The sequence below is a fragment of the Eutrigla gurnardus genome, assembly GCF_963514095.1.
Source record: "Eutrigla gurnardus genome assembly, chromosome: 4".
Taxonomy (NCBI): Eukaryota; Metazoa; Chordata; class Actinopteri; order Perciformes; family Triglidae; genus Eutrigla; species Eutrigla gurnardus.
The window spans coordinates 23,132,198-23,160,129 of NC_139918.1; the positions used below are offsets into that span (position 1 = coordinate 23,132,198).

The 27,932-nt window shown below is 31.2% G+C and overlaps 2 protein-coding genes across 3 annotated transcripts in view; one reads left to right on the forward strand and one right to left on the reverse strand.

The window, feature by feature from the left end:
- The window catches only part of myripa (myosin VIIA and Rab interacting protein a), a 35,439-nt gene extending 15,908 nt beyond the window's left edge, over positions 1-19,531 (forward strand). For both annotated transcript variants that reach the window (XM_084008789.1, XM_084008790.1), the window contains 5 exons: positions 614-799; positions 17,719-17,880; positions 18,012-18,107; positions 18,234-18,294; positions 18,624-19,531. In XM_084008789.1, coding sequence (XP_083864915.1) covers positions 614-799; positions 17,719-17,880; positions 18,012-18,107; positions 18,234-18,294; positions 18,624-18,655 — 537 coding nt within the window. In that variant the 3' untranslated portion in view covers positions 18,656-19,531. The remainder of the gene's footprint in view (positions 1-613; positions 800-17,718; positions 17,881-18,011; positions 18,108-18,233; positions 18,295-18,623) is intronic.
- Positions 19,532-19,794: 263 nt separating this feature from the next.
- On the reverse strand, positions 19,795-27,241 carry plxdc2a (plexin domain containing 2a; the record flags this gene model as incomplete). Its single annotated transcript, XM_084006895.1, has 14 exons — positions 19,795-20,034; positions 20,560-20,795; positions 21,180-21,215; positions 22,009-22,237; positions 22,317-22,377; positions 22,758-22,839; positions 23,031-23,126; positions 23,233-23,332; positions 23,416-23,534; positions 23,622-23,744; positions 24,211-24,280; positions 24,946-25,089; positions 25,481-25,695; positions 27,121-27,241. The coding sequence occupies 14 exons, from the start codon at positions 27,239-27,241 to the stop codon at positions 19,828-19,830; spliced, it is 1,839 nt and encodes a 612-aa protein (XP_083863021.1). The 3' UTR covers positions 19,795-19,827.
- Positions 27,242-27,932: the final 691 nt, after the last annotated feature.

Here is a 27,932-nt window from a genome sequence, read left to right on the forward strand (position 1 = left end):
AAAATAAGAAGTATTTTATTTGAACTGTTTCCCCCTCACATATCCACTCTCATTGCCTAATGTTTTCCATGCATGAGTCTTTATTTTTAATGTGCTTTTATCCTGGTCACACTGATATTTCCAAAACATCTGGCCCATTTTGCCACCTGTGTATTATCCAATCATGTTATTCATTGTTTATATATGATGGAAGTCCCTCCTCCACAGAAGTATGAAAATGATTTCTTGTGTTAAGATATAATTTAAAGCAGTTATTTATTTCAGGGGTTTCTCTTTTTTTTACACTTTTTTTTTACACTTACAACAGTTTATTAGAAGATGCTTTAAAAAAAACACAAATTAACAAAAAAGCAACATCATTCGACAATATCCACATCACAAACATTATATATTATGGATTATGGACAGTGGGTCTTTATGCAGAGCTACATGATTTGCATACAATTATCCACTATTGGCAAATCAGACAGCAAAAGGAAGGTAAACCACCAGCAACATTTCTTATTCCAACAAATGTTGAGGGTTCACAGTTTAAGCCTCATTGATAGTTTTAACATAAACAGTTGAAATGAAATGTACTTTTATCACACTACACACTATGTCTGTGTTGTAGAGGTACTCAGCGGTGTCTCTGCGCAGCATCACCACTGAAGTCCTGAAGGTGCTGAACGCCACTGAAGAGCTGCTGCTGCTGCAGGGGGCCGAGGGAGGAGACCACCCTCCAATCTCCCACATTTCACTGCCCCCAAACACAGATCCTAAGAAACTGGAACAACAGTTCTCTAGACTGGAGGAGAACGTAAGTTGTATTATTTCTACTGATTCTTTTTACTGCACATGACATCACTGTCTGATGAGGCTGCATTGTAGCTGATGAGGCTGCATCGTAGCACTGTTGCTCTTGAACTACTAGTTTACTCAGATGAGGACCTAACACTTGTTCTACTTTTAGCTCTTACTTTATCGGCAATGATTCGTTGTGGTTTCCTTGTTTCCTTCTTTTGACAAATGTACTTATTGTAAGTCGCTTTGGACAAAAGCGTCTGCTAAATGACCTAAATGTAAATGTAAATGCATTATAACATTGTCATAGTATAGTAAGTTGAACAAAGTCATAATAGAGCATGTCAAAAAAGTTGGAAAAAAAGTCATAGTACATGTCGAAAAAAGTTCACAGTATAGCATGTCAAAAGAAGTCATACTTCGTTGAAAAAGTTGTAAAAAAAAAAGGTCAGAGTACATGTCAAAAAGGTTGTAAAAAAAGTAATAGTCAATAGCACAAAAGTTGTAAAAAAAAGTCATAGTACATGTTGAAAAAGTTGTAAAAAAAAAAATTCAGTACATGTTGAAAAAGTTGTCAAAAAAAGTCATAGTACATGTCAAAAAAGTTGGGAAAAAGTCATAGTACATGTTGAAAAAGGTTGTAAAAAAAAGTAAGTAAAGTTGTTAAAAAAGTCATATTACAGTCAAAAAAGTTGGGAAAAAGTCATAAGTACATGTTGAAAAAGTTGTAAAAGTAGTCATAGTACATGTTGAAAAAGTTGTAAAAAAAAAGGTCATAGTACACGTTGAAAAAGTTGTAAAAAAAAGTCATGTACATGTTGAAAAATTGTAAAAGAAAGTCATAGTACATGTCAAAAAGGTTGTAAAAAAAGTCAGTAAAGTTGTATATTACAGTCAAAAAAGTTGGGAAACGTTGAAAAAGTGGGGAAAAAAAAGTCATAGTACATGTCAAAAAGGTTGTTAAAAAAGTCATAGTACATGTCAAAAAGGTTGTTAAAAAAGTCATAGTATGTCAAAAAATTTGTAAAAAAAGTCAGTACATGTTGAAAAATTTGTAAAAAAAAAAAAAGTCAGTACATGTTGGAAAAGTTGTAAAAAAAAGTCATAGTACATGTCAAAAAAGTTGTAAAAAAAAGTCATAGTACACGTTGAAAAAGTTGTAAAAAAAGTCATAGTACATGTTGAAAAGGTTGTAAAAAAGTCAGTAAAGTTGTAAAAAAAAATCATATCACAGTCAAAAAAGTTGGGAAAAAGTCATAGTACATGTTGAAAAAGTTGTAAAAAAAAGTCATATTATATGTTGAAAAAGTTGTAAAAAAAAGTCATAGTACATGTCAAAAAGGTTGTTAAAAAAGTCAAAAAAGTTGTATAAAAAAGTCTTATTGCAGTCAAAAAAGTTGGGAAAAAGTCATAGTACATGTTGAAAAAGTTGTCAAAAAAAGTCATAGTACATGTTGAAAAAGTTGTAAAAAATAAGTGATAGTACACGTTGAAAGTTGTAAAAAAAAAAGTCATAGTACATGTTGAAAAAGTTGTAAAAAAAAAGTCATAGAATGTCAAAAAAGTCAGGTAAAAATAGTCATAGAATGTCAAAAAAGTCATATATAAAAAAGTCATAGAATGTCAAAAAAGTCATGTAAAAAAGTCATAGAATGTCAAAAAAGTCAGGTAAAAAAAAGTAATAGAAAGTCAAAAAAGTCATTTGTAAAAAAAAGTCTTGGTATGTCAAAAAAGTCTTATGTAAAAAAGTCATAGAATGTCAAAAAAGTCAGGTAAAAAAAAGTCATAGAAAGTCAAAAAAGTCATTTGTAAAAAAAAGTCTTGGGTCAAAAAAGTCATTTGTAAAAAAAAGTCTTGGTAGGTCAAAAAAGTCGTATGTAAAAAAAGTCATAGAATGTCAAAAAAGTCATATGTAAAAAAAGTCATAATGTCAAAAAAGTCATATGTAAAAAAAGTCATAGAATGACAAAAAAGTCATGTGAAAAAAGTCATAGAATGTCAAAAAAGTCATGTAAAAAAAAGTCATAGAATGTCAAAAAAGTCATGTAAAAAAGTCAGAATGTCAAAAAAGTCATGTGAAAAAAGTCATAGAATGTCAAAAAAGTAATAGTAACATGTTGAAAAAGTTGGGAAAAAGAAGTGATAGTACACGTTGAAAAGTTGTAAAAAAAAAAGTCATAGTACATGTTGAAAAAGTTGTAAAAAAAAAGTCATAGAATGTCAAAAAAGTAATAGTAACATGTTGAAAAAGTTGGGAAAAAGAAGTGATAGTACACGTTGAAAAGTTGTAAAAAAAAAAGTCATAGTACATGTTGAAAAAATTGTAAAAAAAAATATAATATATATAAAAAAGTCATAGAATGTCAAAAAAGTCATGTGAAAAAGTCATAGAATGTCAAAAAAGTCATATGTAAAAAAAAAGTCTTGGTATGTCAAAAAAGTCTTGTCAAAAAAAGTCATAGAATGTGAAAAAAGTCAGGTAAAAAAAAGTCATAGAATGTGAAAAAAGTCAGGTAAAAAAAAGTCATAGAATGTCAAAAAAGTCAGGTAAAAAAAAGTCATAGAATGTCAAAAAAGTCATAGAATGTCAAAAAAGTAATGTCAAAAAAGTCATAGAATGTCAAAAAAGTCATGTAAAAAGTCATAGAATGTCAAAAAAGTCATGTTATAAAAGTCATAGAATGTGAAAAAAGTCAGGTAAAAAAAAGTCATAGAATGTGAAAAAAGTCAGGTAAAAAAAAGTCATAGAATGTCAAAAAAGTCAGGTAAAAAAAAGTCATAGAATGTCAAAAAAGTAATGTGAAAAAAGTCATAGAATGTCAAAAAAGTAATGTAAAAAAAGTCATAGAATGTGAAAAAAGTCAGGTAAAAAAAAGTCATAGAATGTGAAAAAAGTCAGGTAAAAAAAAGTCATAGAAAGTCAAAAAAGTAATTTGTAAAAAAAAGTCTTGGTATGTCAAAAAAGTCTTATGTAAAAAAGTCATAGAATGTCAAAAAAGTCAGGTAAAAAAAAGTCATAGAAAGTCAAAAAAGTCATTTGTAAAAAAAAGTCATAGAAAGTCAAAAAAGTCTTATGTAAAAAAAGTCATAGAATGTCAAAAAAGTCATATGTAAAAAAAGTCATAGAATGTCAAAAAAGTCATATGTAAAAAAAGTCATAGAATGACAAAAAAGTCATGTGAAAAAAGTCATAGAATGTCAAAAAAGTCATGTAAAAAAAAGTCATAGAATGTCAAAAAAGTCATATGTAAAAAAGTCAGAATGTCAAAAAAGTCATGTGAAAAAAGTCATAGAATGTCAAAAAAGTAATAGTAACATGTTGAAAAAGTTGGGAAAAAGAAGTGATAGTACACGTTGAAAAGTTGTAAAAAAAAAGTCATAGCACATGTTGAAAAAATTGTAAAAAAAAATATAATATATATAAAAAAGTCATAGAATGTCAAAAAAGTCATGTGAAAAAGTCATAGAATGTCAAAAAAGTCATATGTAAAAAAAAAGTCTTGGTATGTCAAAAAAGTCTTGTCAAAAAAAGTCATAGAATGTCAAAAAAGTCAGGTAAAAAAAAGTCATAGAATGTCAAAAAAGTCATGTGAAAAAAGTCATAGAATGTCAAAAAAGTCATATGTAAAAAAAAAGTCTTGGTATGTCAAAAAAGTCTTGTCAAAAAAAGTCATAGAATGTGAAAAAAGTCAGGTAAAAAAAAGTCATAGAATGTGAAAAAAGTCAGGTAAAAAAAAGTCATAGAATGTCAAAAAAGTCAGGTAAAAAAAAGTCATAGAATGTCAAAAAAGTCATAGAATGTCAAAAAAGTAATGTCAAAAAAGTCATAGAATGTCAAAAAAGTCATGTAAAAAGTCATAGAATGTGAAAAAAGTCAGGTAAAAAAAAGTCATAGAATGTCAAAAAAGTCATAGAATGTCAAAAAAGTCATGTTATAAAAGTCATAGAATGTGAAAAAAGTCAGGTAAAAAAAAGTCATAGAATGTGAAAAAAGTCAGGTAAAAAAAAGTCATAGAATGTCAAAAAAGTCAGGTAAAAAAAAGTCATAGAATGTCAAAAAAGTAATGTGAAAAAAGTCATGTAAAAAGTCATAGAATGTCAAAAAAGTCATGTTATAAAAGTCATAGAATGTGAAAAAAGTCAGGTAAAAAAAAGTCATAGAATGTGAAAAAAGTCAGGTAAAAAAAAGTCATAGAATGTCAAAAAAGTCAGGTAAAAAAAAGTCATAGAATGTCAAAAAAGTAATGTGAAAAAAGTCATAGAATGTCAAAAAAGTAATGTAAAAAAAGTCATAGAATGTGAAAAAAGTCAGGTAAAAAAAAGTCATAGAATGTGAAAAAAGTCAGGTAAAAAAAAGTCATAGAAAGTCAAAAAAGTAATTTGTAAAAAAAAGTCTTGGTATGTCAAAAAAGTCTTATGTAAAAAAGTCATAGAATGTCAAAAAAGTCAGGTAAAAAAAAGTCATAGAAAGTCAAAAAAGTCATTTGTAAAAAAAAGTCTTGGTAGGTCAAAAAAGTCTTATGTAAAAAAAGTCATAGAATGTCAAAAAAGTCATATGTAAAAAAAGTCATAGAATGTCAAAAAAGTCATATGTAAAAAAAGTCATAGAATGACAAAAAAGTCATGTGAAAAAAGTCATAGAATGTCAAAAAAGTCATGTAAAAAAAAGTCATAGAATGTCAAAAAAGTCATATGTAAAAAAGTCAGAATGTCAAAAAAGTCATGTGAAAAAAGTCATAGAATGTCAAAAAAGTAATAGTAACATGTTGAAAAAGTTGGGAAAAAGAAGTGATAGTACACGTTGAAAAGTTGTAAAAAAAAAAGTCATAGTACATGTTGAAAAAGTTGTAAAAAAAAAGTCATAGAATGTCAAAAAAGTCATAAAAAAGTCATAGAATGTCAAAAAAGTCATGTAAAAAAAAGTCATAGAATGTCAAAAAAGTCATGTGAAAAAAGTCATAGAATGTCAAAAAAGTAATAGTAACATGTTGAAAAAGTTGGGAAAAAGAAGTGATAGTACACGTTGAAAAGTTGTAAAAAAAAAAGTCATAGTACATGTTGAAAAAGTTGTAAAAAAAAAGTCATAGAATGTCAAAAAAGTCATATATAAAAAAGTCATAGAATGTCAAAAAAGTCATGTAAAAAAAAGTCATAGAATGTAAAAAAAGTCATATGTAAAAAAGTCAGAATGTCAAAAAAGTCATGTGAAAAAAGTCATAGAATGTCAAAAAAGTAATAGTAACATGTTGAAAAAGTTGGGAAAAAGAAGTGATAGTACACGTTGAAAAGTTGTAAAAAAAAAAGTCATAGTACATGTTGAAAAAATTGTAAAAAAAAATATAATATATATAAAAAAGTCATAGAATGTCAAAAAAGTCATGTTATAAAAGTCATAGAATGTGAAAAAAGTCAGGTAAAAAAAAGTCATAGAATGTGAAAAAAGTCAGGTAAAAAAAAGTCATAGAATGTCAAAAAAGTCAGGTAAAAAAAAGTCATAGAATGTCAAAAAAGTCAGGTAAAAAAAAGTCATAGAATGTCAAAAAAGTAATGTGAAAAAAGTCATAGAATGTCAAAAAAGTAATGTAAAAAAAGTCATAGAATGTGAAAAAAGTCAGGTAAAAAAAAGTCATAGAATGTGAAAAAAGTCAGGTAAAAAAAAGTCATAGAAAGTCAAAAAAGTAATTTGTAAAAAAAAGTCTTGGTATGTCAAAAAAGTCTTATGTAAAAAAGTCATAGAATGTCAAAAAAGTCAGGTAAAAAAAAGTCATAGAAAGTCAAAAAAGTCATTTGTAAAAAAAAGTCATAGAAAGTCAAAAAAGTCTTATGTAAAAAAAGTCATAGAATGTCAAAAAAGTCATATGTAAAAAAAGTCATAGAATGTCAAAAAAGTCATATGTAAAAAAAGTCATAGAATGACAAAAAAGTCATGTGAAAAAAGTCATAGAATGTCAAAAAAGTCATGTAAAAAAAAGTCATAGAATGTCAAAAAAGTCATATGTAAAAAAGTCAGAATGTCAAAAAAGTCATGTGAAAAAAGTCATAGAATGTCAAAAAAGTAATAGTAACATGTTGAAAAAGTTGGGAAAAAGAAGTGATAGTACACGTTGAAAAGTTGTAAAAAAAAAAGTCATAGTACATGTTGAAAAAGTTGTAAAAAAAAAGTCATAGAATGTCAAAAAAGTCATATAAAAAAGTCATAGAATGTCAAAAAAGTCATGTAAAAAAAAGTCATAGAATGTCAAAAAAGTCATGTGAAAAAAGTCATAGAATGTCAAAAAAGTAATAGTAACATGTTGAAAAAGTTGGGAAAAAGAAGTGATAGTACACGTTGAAAAGTTGTAAAAAAAAAAGTCATAGTACATGTTGAAAAAGTTGTAAAAAAAAAGTCATAGAATGTCAAAAAAGTCATATATAAAAAAGTCATAGAATGTCAAAAAAGTCATGTAAAAAAAAGTCATAGAATGTAAAAAAAGTCATATGTAAAAAAGTCAGAATGTCAAAAAAGTCATGTGAAAAAAGTCATAGAATGTCAAAAAAGTAATAGTAACATGTTGAAAAAGTTGGGAAAAAGAAGTGATAGTACACGTTGAAAAGTTGTAAAAAAAAAAGTCATAGTACATGTTGAAAAAATTGTAAAAAAAAATATAATATATATAAAAAAGTCATAGAATGTCAAAAAAGTCATGTGAAAAAGTCATAGAATGTCAAAAAAGTCATATGTAAAAAAAAAGTCTTGGTATGTCAAAAAAGTCTTGTCAAAAAAAGTCATAGAATGTGAAAAAAGTCAGGTAAAAAAAAGTCATAGAATGTGAAAAAAGTCAGGTAAAAAAAAGTCATATAATGTCAAAAAAGTCAGGTAAAAAAAAGTCATAGAATGTCAAAAAAGTCATAGAATGTCAAAAAAGTAATGTCAAAAAAGTCATAGAATGTCAAAAAAGTCATGTAAAAAGTCATAGAATGTCAAAAAAGTCATGTTATAAAAGTCATAGAATGTGAAAAAAGTTATGTAAAAAAAGTCATAGAATGTCAAAAAAGTTATGTAAAAAAAGTCATAGAATGTCAAAAAAGTAATATGTAAACAAGTCATAGAATGTCAAAAAAGTCATATGTAAAAAAAAGTCTTGGTAGGTCAAAAAAGTCTTATGTAAAAAAAAGTCATAGAATGTCAAAAAAGTCATATGTCAAAAAAAAAAGTCTTGGTATGTCAAAAAAGTCTTGTCAAAAAAAGTCATAGAATGTGAAAAAAGTCAGGTAAAAAAAAGTCATAGAATGTCAAAAAAGTCAGGTAAAAAAAAGTCATAGAATGTCAAAAAAGTCAGGTAAAAATAGTCATAGAATGTCAAAAAAGTCATATGTAAACAAGTCATAGAATGTCAAAAAAGTAATGTGAAAAAAGTCATAGAATGTCAAAAAAGTCATGTGAAAAAAGTCATAGAATGTCAAAAAAGTCATGTGAAAAAAGTCATAGAATGTCAAAAAAGTCTGTAAAAAAGTCATAGAATGTCAAAAAAGTCATATGTAAAAAAAAGTCTTGGTTTGTCAAAAAATTCTTGTCAAAGAAAGTCATAGAATGTGAAAAAAGTCAGGTAAAAAAAGTCATAGAATGTCAAAAAAGTCAGGTAAAAAAAAGTCATAGAATGTCAAAAAAGTAATGTGAAAAAAGTCATAGAATGTCAAAAAAGTAATATGTAAAAAAAAGTCTTGGTAGGTCAAAAAAGTCTTATGTAAAAAAAAGTCATAGAATGTCAAAAAAGTCATATGTAAAAAAGTCATAGAATGTCAAAAAAGTCATGTAAAAAAAGTCATAGAATGTCAAAAAAGTCATGTAAAAAAAAGTCTTGGTATGTCAAAAAAGTCTTGTCAAAAAAAGTCATAGAATGTGAAAAAAGTCAGGTAAAAAAAAGTCATAGAATGTGAAAAAAGTCAGGTAAAAAAAAGTCATAGAATGTCAAAAAAGTCAGGTAAAAAAAAGTCATAGAATGTCAAAAAAGTCAGGTAAAAATAGTGATAGTGTCAAAAAAGTCATATGTAAACAAGTCATAGAATGTCAAAAAAGTAATGTGAAAAAAGTCATAGAATGTCAAAAAAGTCATATGTAAAAAAAAGTCTTGGTAGGTCAAAAAAGTCTTATGTAAAAAAAGTCATAGAATGTCAAAAAAGTCATATGTAAAAAAAAGTCTTGGTATGTCAAAAAAGTCTTGTCAAAAAAAGTCATAGAATGTGAAAAAAGTCAGGTAAAAAAAAGTCATAAAATGTGAAAAAAGTCAGGTAAAAAAAAGTCATAGAATGTCAAAAAAGTCAGGTAAAAAAAAGTCATAGAATGTCAAAAAAGTAATGTGAAAAAAGTCATAGAATGTCAAAAAAGTAATGTAAAAAAAGTCATAGAATGTGAAAAAAGTCAGGTAAAAAAAAGTCATAGAATGTGAAAAAAGTCAGGTAAAAAAAAGTCATAGAAAGTCAAAAAAGTAATTTGTAAAAAAAAGTCTTGGTATGTCAAAAAAGTCTTATGTAAAAAAGTCATAGAATGTCAAAAAAGTCAGGTAAAAAAAAGTCATAGAAAGTCAAAAAAGTCATTTGTAAAAAAAAGTCTTGGTAGGTCAAAAAAGTCTTATGTAAAAAAAGTCATAGAATGTCAAAAAAGTCATATGTAAAAAAAGTCATAGAATGTCAAAAAAGTCATATGTAAAAAAAGTCATAGAATGTCAAAAAAGTCATGTAAAAAGTCATAGAATGTCAAAAAAGTCATGTTATAAAAGTCATAGAATGTCAAAAAAGTCATATGTAAAAAAAAGTCTTGGTAGGTCAAAAAAGTCATGTAAAAAAGTCATAGAATGTCAAAAAAGTAATATGTAAACAAGTCATAGAATGTCAAAAAAGTCATATGTAAAAAAAAGTCTTGGTAGGTCAAAAAAGTCTTATGTAAAAAAAAGTCATAGAATGTCAAAAAAGTCATATGTCAAAAAAAAAAGTCTTGGTATGTCAAAAAAGTCTTGTCAAAAAAAGTCATAGAATGTGAAAAAAGTCAGGTAAAAAAAAGTCATAGAATGTCAAAAAAGTCAGGTAAAAAAAAGTCATAGAATGTCAAAAAAGTCAGGTAAAAATAGTCATAGAATGTCAAAAAAGTCATATGTAAACAAGTCATAGAATGTCAAAAAAGTAATGTGAAAAAAGTCATAGAATGTCAAAAAAGTCATGTGAAAAAAGTCATAGAATGTCAAAAAAGTCTGTAAAAAAGTCATAGAATGTCAAAAAAGTCATATGTAAAAAAAAGTCTTGGTTTGTCAAAAAATTCTTGTCAAAGAAAGTCATAGAATGTGAAAAAAGTCAGGTAAAAAAAGTCATAGAATGTCAAAAAAGTCAGGTAAAAAAAAGTCATAGAATGTCAAAAAAGTAATGTGAAAAAAGTCATAGAATGTCAAAAAAGTAATATGTAAAAAAAAGTCTTGGTAGGTCAAAAAAGTCTTATGTAAAAAAAAGTCATAGAATGTCAAAAAAGTCATATGTAAAAAAGTCATAGAATGTCAAAAAAGTCATGTAAAAAAAGTCATAGAATGTCAAAAAAGTCATGTAAAAAAAAGTCTTGGTATGTCAAAAAAGTCTTGTCAAAAAAAGTCATAGAATGTGAAAAAAGTCAGGTAAAAAAAAGTCATAGAATGTGAAAAAAGTCAGGTAAAAAAAAGTCATAGAATGTCAAAAAAGTCAGGTAAAAAAAAGTCATAGAATGTCAAAAAAGTCAGGTAAAAATAGTGATAGTGTCAAAAAAGTCATATGTAAACAAGTCATAGAATGTCAAAAAAGTAATGTGAAAAAAGTCATAGAATGTCAAAAAAGTCATATGTAAAAAAAAGTCTTGGTAGGTCAAAAAAGTCTTATGTAAAAAAAGTCATAGAATGTCAAAAAAGTCATATGTAAAAAAAAGTCTTGGTATGTCAAAAAAGTCTTGTCAAAAAAAGTCATAGAATGTGAAAAAAGTCAGGTAAAAAAAAGTCATAAAATGTGAAAAAAGTCAGGTAAAAAAAAGTCATAGAATGTCAAAAAAGTCAGGTAAAAAAAAGTCATAGAATGTCAAAAAAGTAATGTGAAAAAAGTCATAGAATGTCAAAAAAGTAATGTAAAAAAAGTCATAGAATGTGAAAAAAGTCAGGTAAAAAAAAGTCATAGAATGTGAAAAAAGTCAGGTAAAAAAAAGTCATAGAAAGTCAAAAAAGTAATTTGTAAAAAAAAGTCTTGGTATGTCAAAAAAGTCTTATGTAAAAAAGTCATAGAATGTCAAAAAAGTCAGGTAAAAAAAAGTCATAGAAAGTCAAAAAAGTCATTTGTAAAAAAAAGTCTTGGTAGGTCAAAAAAGTCTTATGTAAAAAAAGTCATAGAATGTCAAAAAAGTCATATGTAAAAAAAGTCATAGAATGTCAAAAAAGTCATATGTAAAAAAAGTCATAGAATGTCAAAAAAGTCATGTAAAAAGTCATAGAATGTCAAAAAAGTCATGTTATAAAAGTCATAGAATGTCAAAAAAGTCATATGTAAAAAAAAGTCTTGGTAGGTCAAAAAAGTCATGTAAAAAAGTCATAGAATGTCAAAAAAGTAATATGTAAACAAGTCATAGAATGTCAAAAAAGTCATATGTAAAAAAAAGTCTTGGTAGGTCAAAAAAGTCTTATGTAAAAAAAAGTCATAGAATGTCAAAAAAGTCATATGTCAAAAAAAAAAGTCTTGGTATGTCAAAAAAGTCTTGTCAAAAAAAGTCATAGAATGTGAAAAAAGTCAGGTAAAAAAAAGTCATAGAATGTCAAAAAAGTCAGGTAAAAAAAAGTCATAGAATGTCAAAAAAGTCAGGTAAAAATAGTCATAGAATGTCAAAAAAGTCATATGTAAACAAGTCATAGAATGTCAAAAAAGTAATGTGAAAAAAGTCATAGAATGTCAAAAAAGTCATGTGAAAAAAGTCATAGAATGTCAAAAAAGTCTGTAAAAAAGTCATAGAATGTCAAAAAAGTCATATGTAAAAAAAAGTCTTGGTTTGTCAAAAAATTCTTGTCAAAGAAAGTCATAGAATGTGAAAAAAGTCAGGTAAAAAAAGTCATAGAATGTCAAAAAAGTCAGGTAAAAAAAAGTCATAGAATGTCAAAAAAGTAATGTGAAAAAAGTCATAGAATGTCAAAAAAGTAATATGTAAAAAAAAGTCTTGGTAGGTCAAAAAAGTCTTATGTAAAAAAAAGTCATAGAATGTCAAAAAAGTCATATGTAAAAAAGTCATAGAATGTCAAAAAAGTCATGTAAAAAAAGTCATAGAATGTCAAAAAAGTCATGTAAAAAAAAGTCTTGGTATGTCAAAAAAGTCTTGTCAAAAAAAGTCATAGAATGTGAAAAAAGTCAGGTAAAAAAAAGTCATAGAATGTGAAAAAAGTCAGGTAAAAAAAAGTCATAGAATGTCAAAAAAGTCAGGTAAAAAAAAGTCATAGAATGTCAAAAAAGTCAGGTAAAAATAGTGATAGTGTCAAAAAAGTCATATGTAAACAAGTCATAGAATGTCAAAAAAGTAATGTGAAAAAAGTCATAGAATGTCAAAAAAGTCATATGTAAAAAAAAGTCTTGGTAGGTCAAAAAAGTCTTATGTAAAAAAAGTCATAGAATGTCAAAAAAGTCATATGTAAAAAAAAGTCTTGGTATGTCAAAAAAGTCTTGTCAAAAAAAGTCATAGAATGTGAAAAAAGTCAGGTAAAAAAAAGTCATAAAATGTGAAAAAAGTCAGGTAAAAAAAAGTCATAGAATGTCAAAAAAGTCAGGTAAAAAAAAGTCATAGAATGTCAAAAAAGTAATGTGAAAAAAGTCATAGAATGTCAAAAAAGTAATGTAAAAAAAGTCATAGAATGTGAAAAAAGTCAGGTAAAAAAAAGTCATAGAATGTGAAAAAAGTCAGGTAAAAAAAAGTCATAGAAAGTCAAAAAAGTAATTTGTAAAAAAAAGTCTTGGTATGTCAAAAAAGTCTTATGTAAAAAAGTCATAGAATGTCAAAAAAGTCAGGTAAAAAAAAGTCATAGAAAGTCAAAAAAGTCATTTGTAAAAAAAAGTCTTGGTAGGTCAAAAAAGTCTTATGTAAAAAAAGTCATAGAATGTCAAAAAAGTCATATGTAAAAAAAGTCATAGAATGTCAAAAAAGTCATATGTAAAAAAAGTCATAGAATGTCAAAAAAGTCATGTAAAAAGTCATAGAATGTCAAAAAAGTCATGTTATAAAAGTCATAGAATGTCAAAAAAGTCATATGTAAAAAAAAGTCTTGGTAGGTCAAAAAAGTCATGTAAAAAAGTCATAGAATGTCAAAAAAGTAATATGTAAACAAGTCATAGAATGTCAAAAAAGTCATATGTAAAAAAAAGTCTTGGTAGGTCAAAAAAGTCTTATGTAAAAAAAAGTCATAGAATGTCAAAAAAGTCATATGTCAAAAAAAAAAGTCTTGGTATGTCAAAAAAGTCTTGTCAAAAAAAGTCATAGAATGTGAAAAAAGTCAGGTAAAAAAAAGTCATAGAATGTCAAAAAAGTCAGGTAAAAAAAAGTCATAGAATGTCAAAAAAGTCAGGTAAAAATAGTCATAGAATGTCAAAAAAGTCATATGTAAACAAGTCATAGAATGTCAAAAAAGTAATGTGAAAAAAGTCATAGAATGTCAAAAAAGTCATGTGAAAAAAGTCATAGAATGTCAAAAAAGTCTGTAAAAAAGTCATAGAATGTCAAAAAAGTCATATGTAAAAAAAAGTCTTGGTTTGTCAAAAAATTCTTGTCAAAGAAAGTCATAGAATGTGAAAAAAGTCAGGTAAAAAAAGTCATAGAATGTCAAAAAAGTCAGGTAAAAAAAAGTCATAGAATGTCAAAAAAGTAATGTGAAAAAAGTCATAGAATGTCAAAAAAGTAATATGTAAAAAAAAGTCTTGGTAGGTCAAAAAAGTCTTATGTAAAAAAAAGTCATAGAATGTCAAAAAAGTCATATGTAAAAAAGTCATAGAATGTCAAAAAAGTCATGTAAAAAAAGTCATAGAATGTCAAAAAAGTCATGTAAAAAAAAGTCTTGGTATGTCAAAAAAGTCTTGTCAAAAAAAGTCATAGAATGTGAAAAAAGTCAGGTAAAAAAAAGTCATAGAATGTGAAAAAAGTCAGGTAAAAAAAAGTCATAGAATGTCAAAAAAGTCAGGTAAAAAAAAGTCATAGAATGTCAAAAAAGTCAGGTAAAAATAGTGATAGTGTCAAAAAAGTCATATGTAAACAAGTCATAGAATGTCAAAAAAGTAATGTGAAAAAAGTCATAGAATGTCAAAAAAGTCATATGTAAAAAAAAGTCTTGGTAGGTCAAAAAAGTCTTATGTAAAAAAAGTCATAGAATGTCAAAAAAGTCATATGTAAAAAAAAGTCTTGGTATGTCAAAAAAGTCTTGTCAAAAAAAGTCATAGAATGTGAAAAAAGTCAGGTAAAAAAAAGTCATAAAATGTGAAAAAAGTCAGGTAAAAAAAAGTCATAGAATGTCAAAAAAGTCAGGTAAAAAAAAGTCATAGAATGTCAAAAAAGTCAGGTAAAAATAGTGATAGTGTCAAAAAAGTCATATGTAAACAAGTCATAGAATGTCAAAAAAGTAATGTGAAAAAAGTCATAGAATGTCAAAAAAGTCATATGTAAAAAAAAGTCTTGGTAGGTCAAAAAAGTCTTATGTAAAAAAAGTCATAGAATGTCAAAAAAGTCATATGTAAAAAAAAGTCTTGGTAGTTCAAAAAAGTCTTATGTAAAAAAAGTCATAGAATGTCAAAAAAGTAATATGTAAACAAGTCATAGAATGTCAAAAAAGTCATATGTAAAAAAAAGTCTTGGTAGGTCAAAAAAGTCTTATGTAAAAAAAAGTCATAGAATGTCAAAAAAGTCATATGTCAAAAAAAAAAGTCTTGGTATGTCAAAAAAGTCTTGTCAAAAAAAGTCATAGAATGTGAAAAAAGTCAGGTAAAAAAAAGTCATAGAATGTCAAAAAAGTCAGGTAAAAAAAAGTCATAGAATGTCAAAAAAGTCAGGTAAAAATAGTCATAGAATGTCAAAAAAGTAATGTGAAAAAAGTCATAGAATGTCAAAAAAGTCATGTGAAAAAAGTCATAGAATGTCAAAAAAGTCTGTAAAAAAGTCATAGAATGTCAAAAAAGTCATATGTAAAAAAAAGTCTTGGTTTGTCAAAAAATTCTTGTCAAAGAAAGTCATAGAATGTGAAAAAAGTCAGGTAAAAAAAAGTCATAGAATGTCAAAAAAGTCAGGTAAAAAAAAGTCATAGAATGTCAAAAAAGTCATGTAAAAATAGTCAGTGTCCAAAAAGTCATATGTAAAAAAAGTCATAGAATGTCAAAAAAGTAATATGTAAACAAGTCATAGAATGTCAAAAAAGTCATATGTAAAAAAAAGTCTTGGTATGTCAAAAAAGTCTTGTCAAAAAAAGTCATAGAATGTGAAAAAAGTCAGGTAAAAAAAAGTCATAGAATGTCAAAAAAGTCAGGTAAAAATAGTCATAGAATGTCAAAAAAGTCATATGTAAACAAGTCATAGAATGTCAAAAAAGTAATGTGAAAAAAGTCATAGAATGTCAAAAAAGTCATGTAAAAAAAAGTCATAGAATGTCAAAAAAGTCATGTCAAAAAAAAAAGTCTTGGTATGTCAAAAAAGTCTTGTCAAAAAAAGTCATAGAATGTGAAAAAAGTCAGGTAAAAAAAAGTAATAGAATGTCAAAAAAGTCAGGTAAAAAAAAGTCATAGAATGTCAAAAAAGTCATATGTAAACAAGTCATAGAATGTCAAAAAAGTAATGTGAAAAAAGTCATAGAATGTCAAAAAAGTCATGTAAAAAAAAGTCTTGGTAGGTCAAAAAAGTCTTATGTAAAAAAAGTCATAGAATGTCAAAAAAGTCATATGTAAAAAAGTCATAGAATGTAAAAAAAGTCATGTAAACAAGTCATAGAATGTCAAAAAAGTCATGTCAAAAAAGTCATAGAATGTCAAAAAAGTCATGTAAACAAGTCATAGAATGTCAAAAAAGTCATGTCAAAAAACTCATAGAATGTCAAAAAAGTCTGTAAAAAAGTCATAGAATGTCAAAAAAGTCATATGTAAAAAAAAGTCTTGGTTTGTCAAAAAAGTCTTGTCAAAGAAAGTCATAGAATGTGAAAAAAGTCAGGTAAAAAAAAGTCATAGAATGTCAAAAAAGTCAGGTAAAAAAAAGTCATAGAATGTCAAAAAAGTCATGTAAAAAAGTCATAGAATGTCAAAAAAGTCCTGTGAAAAAAGTCATAGAATGTCAAAAAAGTAATGTGAAAAAAGTCATAGAATGTGAAAAAAGTCAGGTAAAAAAAAGTCATAGAATGTCAAAAAAGTCAGGTAAAAAAAAGTCATAGAATGTCAAAAAAGTCAGGTAAAAATAGTGATAGAATGTCAAAAAAGTCATATGTAAACAAGTCATAGAATGTCAAAAAAGTAATGTGAAAAAAGTCTTGGTAGGTCAAAAAAGTCATATGTAAAAAAAAGTCTTGGTAGGTCAAAAAAGTCTTATGTAAAAAAAGTCATAGAATGTCAAAAAAGTCATATGTAAAAAAGTCATAGAATGTCAAAAAAAGTCATGTAAACAAGTCATAGAATGTCAAAAAAGTCATGTCAAAAAAGTCATAGAATGTCAAAAAAGTCTGTAAAAAAGTCATAGAATGTCAAAAAAGTCATATGTAAAAAAAAGTCTTGGTTTGTCAAAAAAGTCTTGTCAAAGAAAGTCATAGAATGTGAAAAAAGTCAGGTAAAAAAAAGTCATAGAATGTCAAAAAAGTCAGGTAAAAAAAAGTCATAGAATGTCAAAAAAGTCAGGTAAAAATAGTCAGTGTCCAAAAAGTCATATGTAAACAAGTCATAGAATGTCAAAAAAGTCATGTAAACAAGTCATAGAATGTCAAAAAAGTCATGTGAAAAAAGTCATAGAATGTCAAAAAAGTCATATGTAAAAAAAAGTCTTGGTTTGTCAAAAAAGTCTTGTCAAAGAAAGTCATAGAATGTGAAAAAAGTCAGGTAAAAAAAAGTCATAGAATGTCAAAAAAGTCAGGTAAAAAAAAGTCATAGAATGTCAAAAAAGGCTGGTAAAAAAAAGTCATAGAATGTCAAAAAAGTCAGGTAAAAAATAGTCAGTGTCAAAAAAGTCATATGTAAACAAGTCATAGAATGTCAAAAAAGTAATGTGAAAAAAGTCATAGAATGTCAAAAAAGTCATATGTAAAAAAAAAAAGTCTTGGTATGTCAAAAAAGTCTTGTCAAAAAAAGTCATAGAATGTGAAAAAAGTCAGGTAAAAAAAAGTCATAGAATGTCAAAAAAGTCAGGTAAAAAAAAGTAATAGAATGTCAAAAAAGTCATATGTAAAAAAAAAAAGTCTTGGTATGTCAAAAAAGTCTTGTCAAAAAAAGTCATAGAATGTGAAAAAAGTCAGGTAAAAAAAAGTCATAGAATGTGAAAAAGGCAGGTAAAAAAAGTCATAGAATGTGAAAAAAGTCATGTAAAAAAAAGTCATAGAATGTCAAAAAAGTCATATGTAAAAAAAAGTCTTGGTATGTCAAAAAAGTCTTATGTAAAAAAAAGTCATAGAATGTCAAAAAAGTCAGGTAAAAAAAAGTCATAGTACATGTCAAAAAGGTTGTTAAAAAAGTCATAGTACATGCCAAAAAAGTTGTAAAAAAAAAAAAGTCACAGTATAGCATGTCGAAAGTTGTACAAAAAGTAATATTGTAGTATATTTAACTAAAGTCACAGTATGTCGGAAAAAATGACATGTCGCAAGCATTAACTGTTGACTTCCCTGTAACAATATATTCAATACCAACAGAGGTTGAATTTGGCCAACTGCAACGACCGGGACTTGGAGTTAATCGTGTGTTGACCTGCTGCAGGTGTACGTGGCAGCTGGAGAGGCGTACAATCTGGAGGCGGAGCTGAGCGACCTGGAGGAGTGTGCTCGGGGGGTCTGCAGCACCACGTCAGACATGGAGCTCTCCTTCCTGGAGGAGCAGGTCGCATCAGCAGCTGCTAAGGTCCAACAGTCTGATCTGCAGGTGGGTCGGAGCTGGATACGCTCCTACTTCAGAGCTGAAAGTAGTCCGCTGCTAAAACTAATAGGGGCATGCAACTGTACAAGAGTGTGATCTGAATCAAACAGGCACTTTGTTGCTCGCTTGTGCTCCAGGTCTGCGACATCTCGGCCAGAATTGCTGCTCTGAAGAGTGCAGGCCTCAATGTGGACACACAACAGTCACGCTTCACTAAGACCATTCCATTTACGGTACATTATATAATTATAGTATATACATAGTACATATAGTATACATTATATTTACCACAACATTATGTCTAACACCATATGCCATAATGAAGAATAAAACCTCCTTGTTTCACGTGTCTTCTTCAGTCGGACACTGTGGACTCATCAAGGCAGTCCAGGAGGCGATTACCTGCACCACCAGTGAGAGGTAAGTAGTAATATATATACTACTTGCCAGAGTACACTATGGTATATAGTATCAATCAATATAGCAAATCAAACTTCTACTCTAGAATTTAATTTCACTAAAGGTTTTTCAAATGGATGTAATGGCTATCTTTTATACATCCTTAACCTGTTATTAAATATACATGTTTTGATTTGACATTTAATAATGTGTGGAGACACAAACCAAACCAGCCCCCCTGCAATAAACCAAATACTATGACGTGATCATCAAGAACATGGGAGTCGCCTTGAATTAATAAAAACATTTTTTTCTGACATTTGGTTGATAATTTTCTTTCATTTTGTTAGATTGTCTTTTAGAAGACGAGGACGAACTCTAAATCAAGGAGACAGGACCTTTGCAGCATCTCCAACCAGGCGGTGCCCTGACCCTGTCGCTCCGCAGCAGACAGGCCAGACTCCAGTCCATTCAGATACCATGTGCCTTAATTGAACTTTTAGACTATAATACTTTGTCACAGGAAACTGTTGATTCTTGTTTTAACTTATCAAAATGTATTTAATAATGTATTTTAAACCACTATTTGTTTGTAGATAATTTTGGATTATTCTGAGTTGAAAGTTTAGTAAACATCTACTGTATGTGTAATTACAACGTATTATGCATTTTGAATGATGTTTTAAAAATATGGTCTAAATCCGGGACTATACGAGACCTAAAGCTAGAGAAGATGTCTAGTGCTCATTGGGGAGCCAAAACCGGTCTTAAGTTTTGAAAATGTATCATCATTGATTAATCTGGTTAAGAGAAGGAGCAGGTTAAAGATTAGAAAATCTGAAGAAATTATTACACAAGCATGTCTTCAAAAAAATACTTTATTTTAACATTAATAATCCATTTGCTTGTGAATAAATCCATACAGATACTGTACAGTGAATGTAAAGAAATCCGAAATTACATTTTTTTCTGTTATGATACACATTGTAATGTTGCAGTTTACATTTTGTACAGCAAATCATTCTGCTTTTAAGTTCAGAAAAATAAAGAAAACCTCTAAAAGTTCCAGACTCGTAAAACTATGTTATGCTCCACGGTGAAACACTGTGCGCCCTGTTTGTCCCTCAGGTGAAGGTGGGTGTAATGGTGAGGAATTCAGTCTGTATTTTTGAGATGAGGAAATGACACCAGAATATGACATTCCTTGTGAAGAAGTTGTGGGAACAACACATAACAGCCGTCTTTGAGAGAGATGCTCTCAAGACGAATATTCAGCCGCGTCACCTTTCACTCTTTGTGACGCTGCAGTAAACAAACAAGTTACCTGAGCAAAGTAAATACATCTTTTTTTCATTAGGTATGGCCCCACCAAGCTAACGCAAACATGAAGCCAAACTGTAAATATAACATTCTGTAGTTACATTTTCCTCTCCGAACGCTCAAAGACTGTCCTTAAAATGAACTTGAGCAGCAGCTGAATGGAAAATTAAAAAAAAAAAGTCTCCCTCACATGGTCAGCTCTGTCCCAAAGCCTTCTGGGATATATAGTTTTGGTCAGCTCTCTGAGACCAAGAAGCGCTCCCTCTGATCAGGAACTATGAACCCTTCTTTCTGATCACTCTCTCTTCTGTCTGACGTGACAAACGACTGTTTGGGGTCGATGACCGTCGTGTTGTCCTGCCCGGGAGCCTCCACCTCCGCGTAAGACGGCCGACTGGAACCCCGTCTGAACCTCATAATCGGCCAGCGAGTTGGCCGCCGCTGAGGGGCAAAGAGTAACAAAACAATGCGCTTTAATTACTTGTATGAGATGTTTCCTTTCTGCCAAATATACTTAAAATGCATGAATAAGTATAACTTCATGTCCCTTAAACCTCTTCAACTGCAGCAGATTTGAGAAACACACTATTACAAATGTTCAGACCAAAGATAATGTTTTGCATTCTATAATAACAATCTAGAGGGGATTTTGGCCCAACATTTCATGATAAATAATGAGAGGGAAACACCAAAACACCTTTGGGATTATTCTCTGGAGATATATCTAAACCAATATTCATCTCAAAGTAGTTGTCAGAATATCTGGCTCTAATTAAAGTGTTTTTATCTTCAGGGCTTACTGCAAGGCACCAATGAATCTCAAATGTTGACTGTGATGGATTATTTGCACTAATTCATTTTCAAGACTCTACATTTTGATTTTAATTGCGGGAAACCTAAATGAAAAACACAAAGTGTGCTTTGGAGAATGGCTCTTTAAGGGAAGAGGATTGTGGTGACACTGACCTCGATAAAGAAAAGGCCGGCGCTGGAGGTGGGGTGGTTGTAGATGTAGACAGACATAAGGGCCGCTCCTCCCATGACGACCATCACCATGATGACGCCTGCTAGTAGTCCAGTCTGCGGCCGCTCATCACTGCCCCCGGTGGTCTCCTCATCTCCTGCTGCACAGAGGCGATGATGAGACTCATCGTTAGTCGTAAAGCCTCTGTGTGGAATTTGCATCTCCTCCTCAGCTACAACTAGAGGTTGAGATTACAGGGGGGTGAAAAAGGCCCAGACATGCAGAAATCCCCATTTAAAAAGGTGCAATGTGTAGGATTTGGCAGCACCTAGTGGTGAAGTTGCAGACTGCAACCAACTGAAACTTCTGTGTGGGATAACTACAGTGGGATTGCCCTATCCTATCCAGAACCAGTGATGGGTTTGTCCCTTCTAGGCTACTGTAGAACTACGGTAACGGAAACACAATTCTTATACACTCAAGAAAACGTGCTTTTCCTTTAAAGCTAATTCCACACGACTATGTACGTTTTAACAAAAAGCTGACTTGACAACTGATGGAAATTTAGGCCTCAATAATAGATTCACAAGCAGACACGGAAGTCGAACATTGAATGACTTACGTTGTTTATTGATGTGGAAAGAGATCTTTGTGTCATCTAGAAAGAGAAAGATAACATGATGAGACATACAGTATGTTAAGTGTTTGGCTTTGATGAAATGGCTCGTAAATGAACAACTCAGTGTTGGCCTGTCATGTGACTGGATGATATTGTATTTGCCCCACTATCAGAGGATCACAATGGAAACTGTGGCCTTACACTGTAGTTAATCCTCCGCTGCTTTGTAAATGTGATAACTGTCTTCAGGTGAAGCACAATTGTGTATTTTAATGATTGTCAGGTTGTAAATCTAATCCATCTTATATTTTATTCATAAAAAATGAGTAGTTTTCCATCTAATCAAGTCAAATATAATAATAATAATAATAATAAATAATAATGATTATAATAATAATGATAAATCCTACTCAGCCGAATGTTATTTTACTTTTATTTAACAACCAATAGCCACTACAAGCAGAAATTCAGCCCTCCTATATTCTGACTGGACCAGAATGACACACATACATTGAGTCATCCTTCAGCAGCTGTGGACACTATGCAGTATTTAACATGGCGCTGTATACACTCAGCTAGGAGCTGACAGAGAGCTGGGAAATAGCTGACCACTTGACCCTCACACGGTCAGATTTAACAACACCGGACGCCGATATCATGCAATAACAACAAGCATTAATTCATGAGATGGTCATGGCTCCTCCCCTGAGGAGTATTCTGTCCTAAACATTAAAAGTATGTTGAGCTATGAGACGAGATGATCCTATAAAAACGAATATGAATGTCAGACCATGTTTTGTAAACTACAGTTCATTTGACAGCATCAGCTTACCTTCTGATGGTTTGCTGGTCGGAGGCTGTGGAGTGGAGATGACTCTTCTGCTCGTGCTCCTGTGTGTCGGGGGGTGGGGGGCAGCGGAGGTTCTGCTGGGGGAGGTGGACGTCACGCTGGAGGTCCTCTGCTGCATTGGGGTCGTTGGAACGGGAGCAGTCGTACCCACGAGGTGGCGAGATGTCGCGTTTGTGACGTCTGTCATTCCGGGACAGCGGGAATCTCTTCTCTGGAAAGACAAACACCAGTCATCAAGTTCTAGCTGAGTTCAGCTTTTCTGCAGCTTGGAATGCAAAAGTAGTGAGAACCTCCTCCGGGCAGCCGTGATCCACCCAGTCCTGCCGGTTACGGTCAAAGCCACTGGAGCACCTGAGAAAAGAATAAACACTTAAATGTGTAACTACGTATTTATTACACAAACATACAGACTGTATTGACTCAACGATATCTTTACAAAGCAAATAGTTGTTTGCTGCTATGATAATGCTCTTAATCGCACCTTTAAAACCATAACTCTAAGATACAGTATGTATATAGCAGCCAAAAGTCATATTCTTGTTATCTAAAATAAAACACTATATTTTGTATTTATTTTGTATTAATATTTAGGTATATTCCATATCATGTCTTGTATTTGTTTATCTCTGTGTATTTTAATGACGCTCTGAATTGAGATGAAGATGAACTATTCCTGACATTTTCTATTATTTAAATGAATTTAGTAGGGATGTGCAGTCTTTCCAGTGTACCTCTGCAGCCGAGTGCACCAGCTGCAGTTAAAGCCAATCTGAGAAGTGACGCATGGACCACAGCTGGAGAACCGGAGACACGCTGAGACACAAACACAGGAACACAGCTTTGACTTCTGTCAATTACACCTCAATACATGTTTACAGGCCAACAGGCAAACCCTGCTACTGATCACAAGCTACTCAATTTTTCACATACAAAATTGTACAATTAGACTGATTATTCAACGTAGAGAACATGTGTGTTTTGCCATCTTATCCTTGTGCACTTACTAGGAAGAGGTAACATCTCCACAGCTGTAGCATTTGAGATTTTGGACTTGAGGATGTCGACTTTGTGATACTCATAAATGGTTCTCCTCCGAACATCTGGAGCATGTCAGAAAGGATATGATGTTAACTACTGTTCCATTTAGTTTAATACGTTGGCTGGGGGAAAAAAACATTGTTTTTATACAGCAAATGTGTCACTCACTGGGGATCTGCTGGATCTCGTGAAGAACCACAAAAGCATCGGACAAGCCCACTTTAACAGGATGATTCTCGGTGCTGATGTTGTTGATGTCCAAAGGAATCTATAAAAAAAAAAGGTTTTTAAAAAGTAGCTGCAGAGTTAAATACATTTTGCATTAAAAGAAGAAGATGAAGAAAATGTCACCTCTTTGTATACAAAGATAATGCGTCCGTCACTGTGCAGAACGGCCTGGAAGGTGAACGTTCCCAGACTGATGTTTTCCTGGAGGTGAATCCGGTTCCACTGAACCACCAGTGCAGTACCTTCACAGTAGACATGCGTACATTTAGTATACATACTAGCAGAACCACACACAAGAAGCAACATGAGTTGAAATGATGGTCTCTTACCGTTGTCAAAGTAAGACACGGTGGAGTTTTTGGACAGACTTGGGTCCAGGTTTGCCATGAGAGGAGCGATGTACTGAGTGGCTGTGAGCATCCGGTGGATTATATCTCCGGTGTAAATGAAGCCTGTCAGAGGAAACGATGCAGAGGTTACCATCATCTCTACGCAGGGAGACGTTCACAATATTTATTTCAATCATGCAAAAACACACAAACTGCTTCAGCTTCAGTATAGCTTCACTTTTTTGCAGATTACTTAACTTAACTTCAGTGTTTTGTTGTATAAAGGTTATACCGAAAAAGACCAATCACCATATTAAATATTAAAGCATATTACAAAAATATGACAGAAAACATCATAGGAAACCTGTGCTGCATGTTGACGTCTCTAGCTTTTATATTGCTTTATGCACTTAAATGTTTGCCGACTGTAATATGTATTCACTGTGCAGCTGTACCGGGAAAAAAGAAATATAAAGAAACTTTTATTAAATAATTAAATTCTAGTCATATAATATAGTCGTATGTATAGCTCAAATAAAGAACACATCTTACTTTGAATACAGACTGAGCCTCAAAACAAAAGACTTACCACCCGTTGCTATGGTGATTTCCTTCAGTATGTGTCCATAGAAAGGGAAGTTAAAGGAAAGATTCACTCTCTGGAAACAAAGAAGAAAAGGTCCATCTTTTACTCAAACCAAATCTCCAAATGACAATGCTCCGGGTTACTGGACAAATAAAATCCAACTGAAAATTAATTGCAGTAAGTGAATTTGACAAAATGTACACACTTACTGTGGCAAATCATACATATGTAAAACAGCTTATAATAATAAGTTGACTCATTTTTTTAATGCTTTTTTTCAATTCAATACATTCAGAAAGTGAACTGTAATATTGTTGAAATAATGGCCTATGTCATATTTTTAGTTTTTTTTTTTTTTTTAAACTGAAAAAACTGAACCAATTTTAGTATTTAATCAGTTAATAAATTAAGTAATTAGAGTATATGATATTTATTAATAATTCCACAGAAACATGGTCATCTATTGTCATAACATTTAATTCATATTATACTCTATATTTGGTTGATAATATGATTATTTTTATGACCATTATTTTAAGAGGGTGACAATATGCTGATAAAGACATCATTAATACAATGCCTAAAAATTGAAATCTAGAAAATTCTCTTTATTCCCCTCCATTTAGGAAAGTCAGGTTAATACAGGAAATAAATTGGATTGCCTCATGAACTTCCTATATATAACTATTTCATTTGCATAAACTACTAAGTATTTATTCCCACAGACTGGTTTCATACCTCGGCTTGTCTGTAGGTGCTGGACAGGAAGCCACAGACCTTCCACTCATCCTCCTCCATCTGATCGACGTTCACCCAAAGCTCTTTACTGGATGCGTCTCCAGAACCGTAGATTTTAGACGTGTAGTAGGCGTGATCAATGTCCTGTTCAAAAATGTGAAAAACACAATAAATTAGTGCTACGGACCAAACGTGACACGTTCATGCTGGTGAGACTATCAAGCTTTAACGTGGCACACATTTTTCAGATTTATTTAAGTAAAATATACAGATTTTTGACAGGAATTAAGTAAAAATGGTTTTGCTCATCAAGCAAACAGTCAAAGCCAAGAACAAATAACATTGTTGGGGGTTTTGTGTGATTTCCATAATATTAAAATTGTATTTAAATTTCATAGCAGAAATCTTCCCCACCTAAATGTCCCAAACTACTATTTAAGGCCTCAATACATCAGTAACCAAAGGGAGACATCATTGCAATATTATTTTCAGTTATGACTTTACTTGGAAGTTTTTTAGCTGTAAATAACTTTACCACAATCTGTGTAGAATTGTCATGCCCCTCCTCCATCAGCAGGTCGGGGTCAGACTCTTCTGGTTTGTGCTGGTCTCTGTAGTGACCCCTCTTATCGGCAGACCAGCCGAGGTCCCCGGACCGAGGACTCCTCTCTCTGGGCTCGTTGTTTCCTGCGACGTCATACGGCCGTCTCTCTGGAGGAGAAAGCTGCTGTGTGTCGGTACCGTGGACTCCTGAGGAAACAAGACAGGGAGAGTTACTCGTGTTGCTGTTTTCATCATATCAGCTTAATGTTGTTTTAAATGAAAATGCCTGAGATCTGATCTGATGCTGACAAACGGCCACATTAGTAGTTCTACAAAGGAACAAGTTAAGGTGACAAAACCCAAACAAAACAAGGTTTATTCTGTCATAACTTTAACAGGTTTGACTGAGAATAGCCAAATACTGGCATCAAAATAATAGTGCTAAAGAATTGGTTGTAACCAAGAAAAGCAAAAGTTTTTGTAAAAAAAAAAAAAAAAAAGAACTGACATGGATGGATTATCAAAATAGTTGCCAATTCATTTTCTTTTGACTGTCTCATTGTTGCAGCACCCACTGCATTTAAATTTAACATTTTCCAGTTCCAGATTTGATAATTTACAAAAAGTGCCAAACAAGTCGAGTTCAATTTGGGGGAAGTCTCTAAAAATGATCTAGTCTTGGGTCTATATACTAATATACCGTCTGTGGAGTGAGAACCTGAGGGGGAAATCAACACGCTGCATGTTAAGGGGATGTTAGATGTGGAGAATTCCTCTTTGAACGTCTCAAACAGACAAAAACAATTCCCCAGCGTGTGCCATGTGGCAAACATGCCCGGTCAGCCCGTCATCCCGCCTCTTCCAGCGACAACAGTGCAGTTTTCTTTTCACAGCGGAGGGTGAAAGCATGCTTCAGATTCTTCACACCGGCAGGTCCAGGACCAGGCATGTGGAGCCGGACAGCTGGGTGCTCGTGTCTATATTCCTGTCACATGGTGGCCCTTTGGCTGCAGAGGCCTCATAACCCTCCACCGGTCTGATGGGGAGGTGATGGTGCTGTCTGTAGCAGGAGAAGTTTACTAAACTCTAATACCCGGTCAACTAAAGTCAGATTCACCACACAGTTCAATAAACTCCTGCCACATAGTGTGTCCTTGTCACTTAAATGCATAAATAAAAGGGAAGACAACCACAAACAGGGCGCTGCTTCAGAAACACCTGAGCCTGATTACACCTTTATTATATTTAAAAAATATATAAAACCAGGTGGTTGAAGATGTAAACACATTGTACTCCTGCAACGTACCTGTCAAAGATGTTTCATTCAGGCATCAACATTCTGTTTATTTGTATAGACATTTCTATTACAAGAAAATGTGAAAAACATCTGCACACATTTTCTGTAACTGTCATGCAAATTTGGTATAGGCAAAGCGTATCTTTAATCAGACAATACGCATAAACAGAAAAGCTACCAAAATCACTTCAACGCTAACGTTAGTGTTTATATTTAACACTTCCCACATATTACATAGCCTTGATGTGACATAAACTACATATTTTACATTGACAATACATTATTTCATTACAAAGCCAGCTTTTACGGTATTGCGCAAACATGTGATAACTTACCGTAAACGCATCTTAGCTTGGTGAAGTTGATTTGTAACTGGAGGACTATAGCCAGTGCTGTGATGAGGTTTACTGTCTTTGTCAGGGTCAGAGACATCCTTCCTCTCAGTTCATACCGCATTGTCGAATCGGGAAATATAAATATATTTGCGCAATATGTATTTCGCGCATGTGACCAACGAATATGGTCTAATGGTAGTTCACTGTCGAGGAAAAAAAAAAAAAAAAAAACACGACGTAAAGTCAACTATTGTTGTCGCCCAATGCAAAGTTTCCCGTCACGTTGATGTCCATGTTAAACTGATCGCAGACCATCTGTGCGTCACTTTAGTCTCCTCGGGAATGAAACGCTGCTCGCTGATGACCGTGGACCGAACGATGCTGCCTTCAGGCGCTGTCGGAATTCTCACGATTATAAACCTAAAGCAGCGATGGAGTACTGCGACCCTATACCACACTGAAAAAAATACATTACAAGTCATTTTTGTTGCACTCAAAATGCTACTTAAGGAAAATTAAGTATGACAGGAAAATGTAAGTATTCATGTGCAGAAAATACCCCATGCGACTACATTATTATACATCATAAGGTGATCATTACAGGTGCATTGACATAAAATCCGGATTTTACAGGTGTACGTGGTTGGTGTGGAGCCGTTTGCTGATTGATTTCACTATTTATTTATTTATTATGAAGAGTGAAGATATTGCGAGGATGTGAAGGCAGCAGATGTAATGCCCCCTCGTGTAATTCCAAGATCCCCCCACTAGATGGCCACAAGCGCAACAAACCAGACATGATGTGATAAATC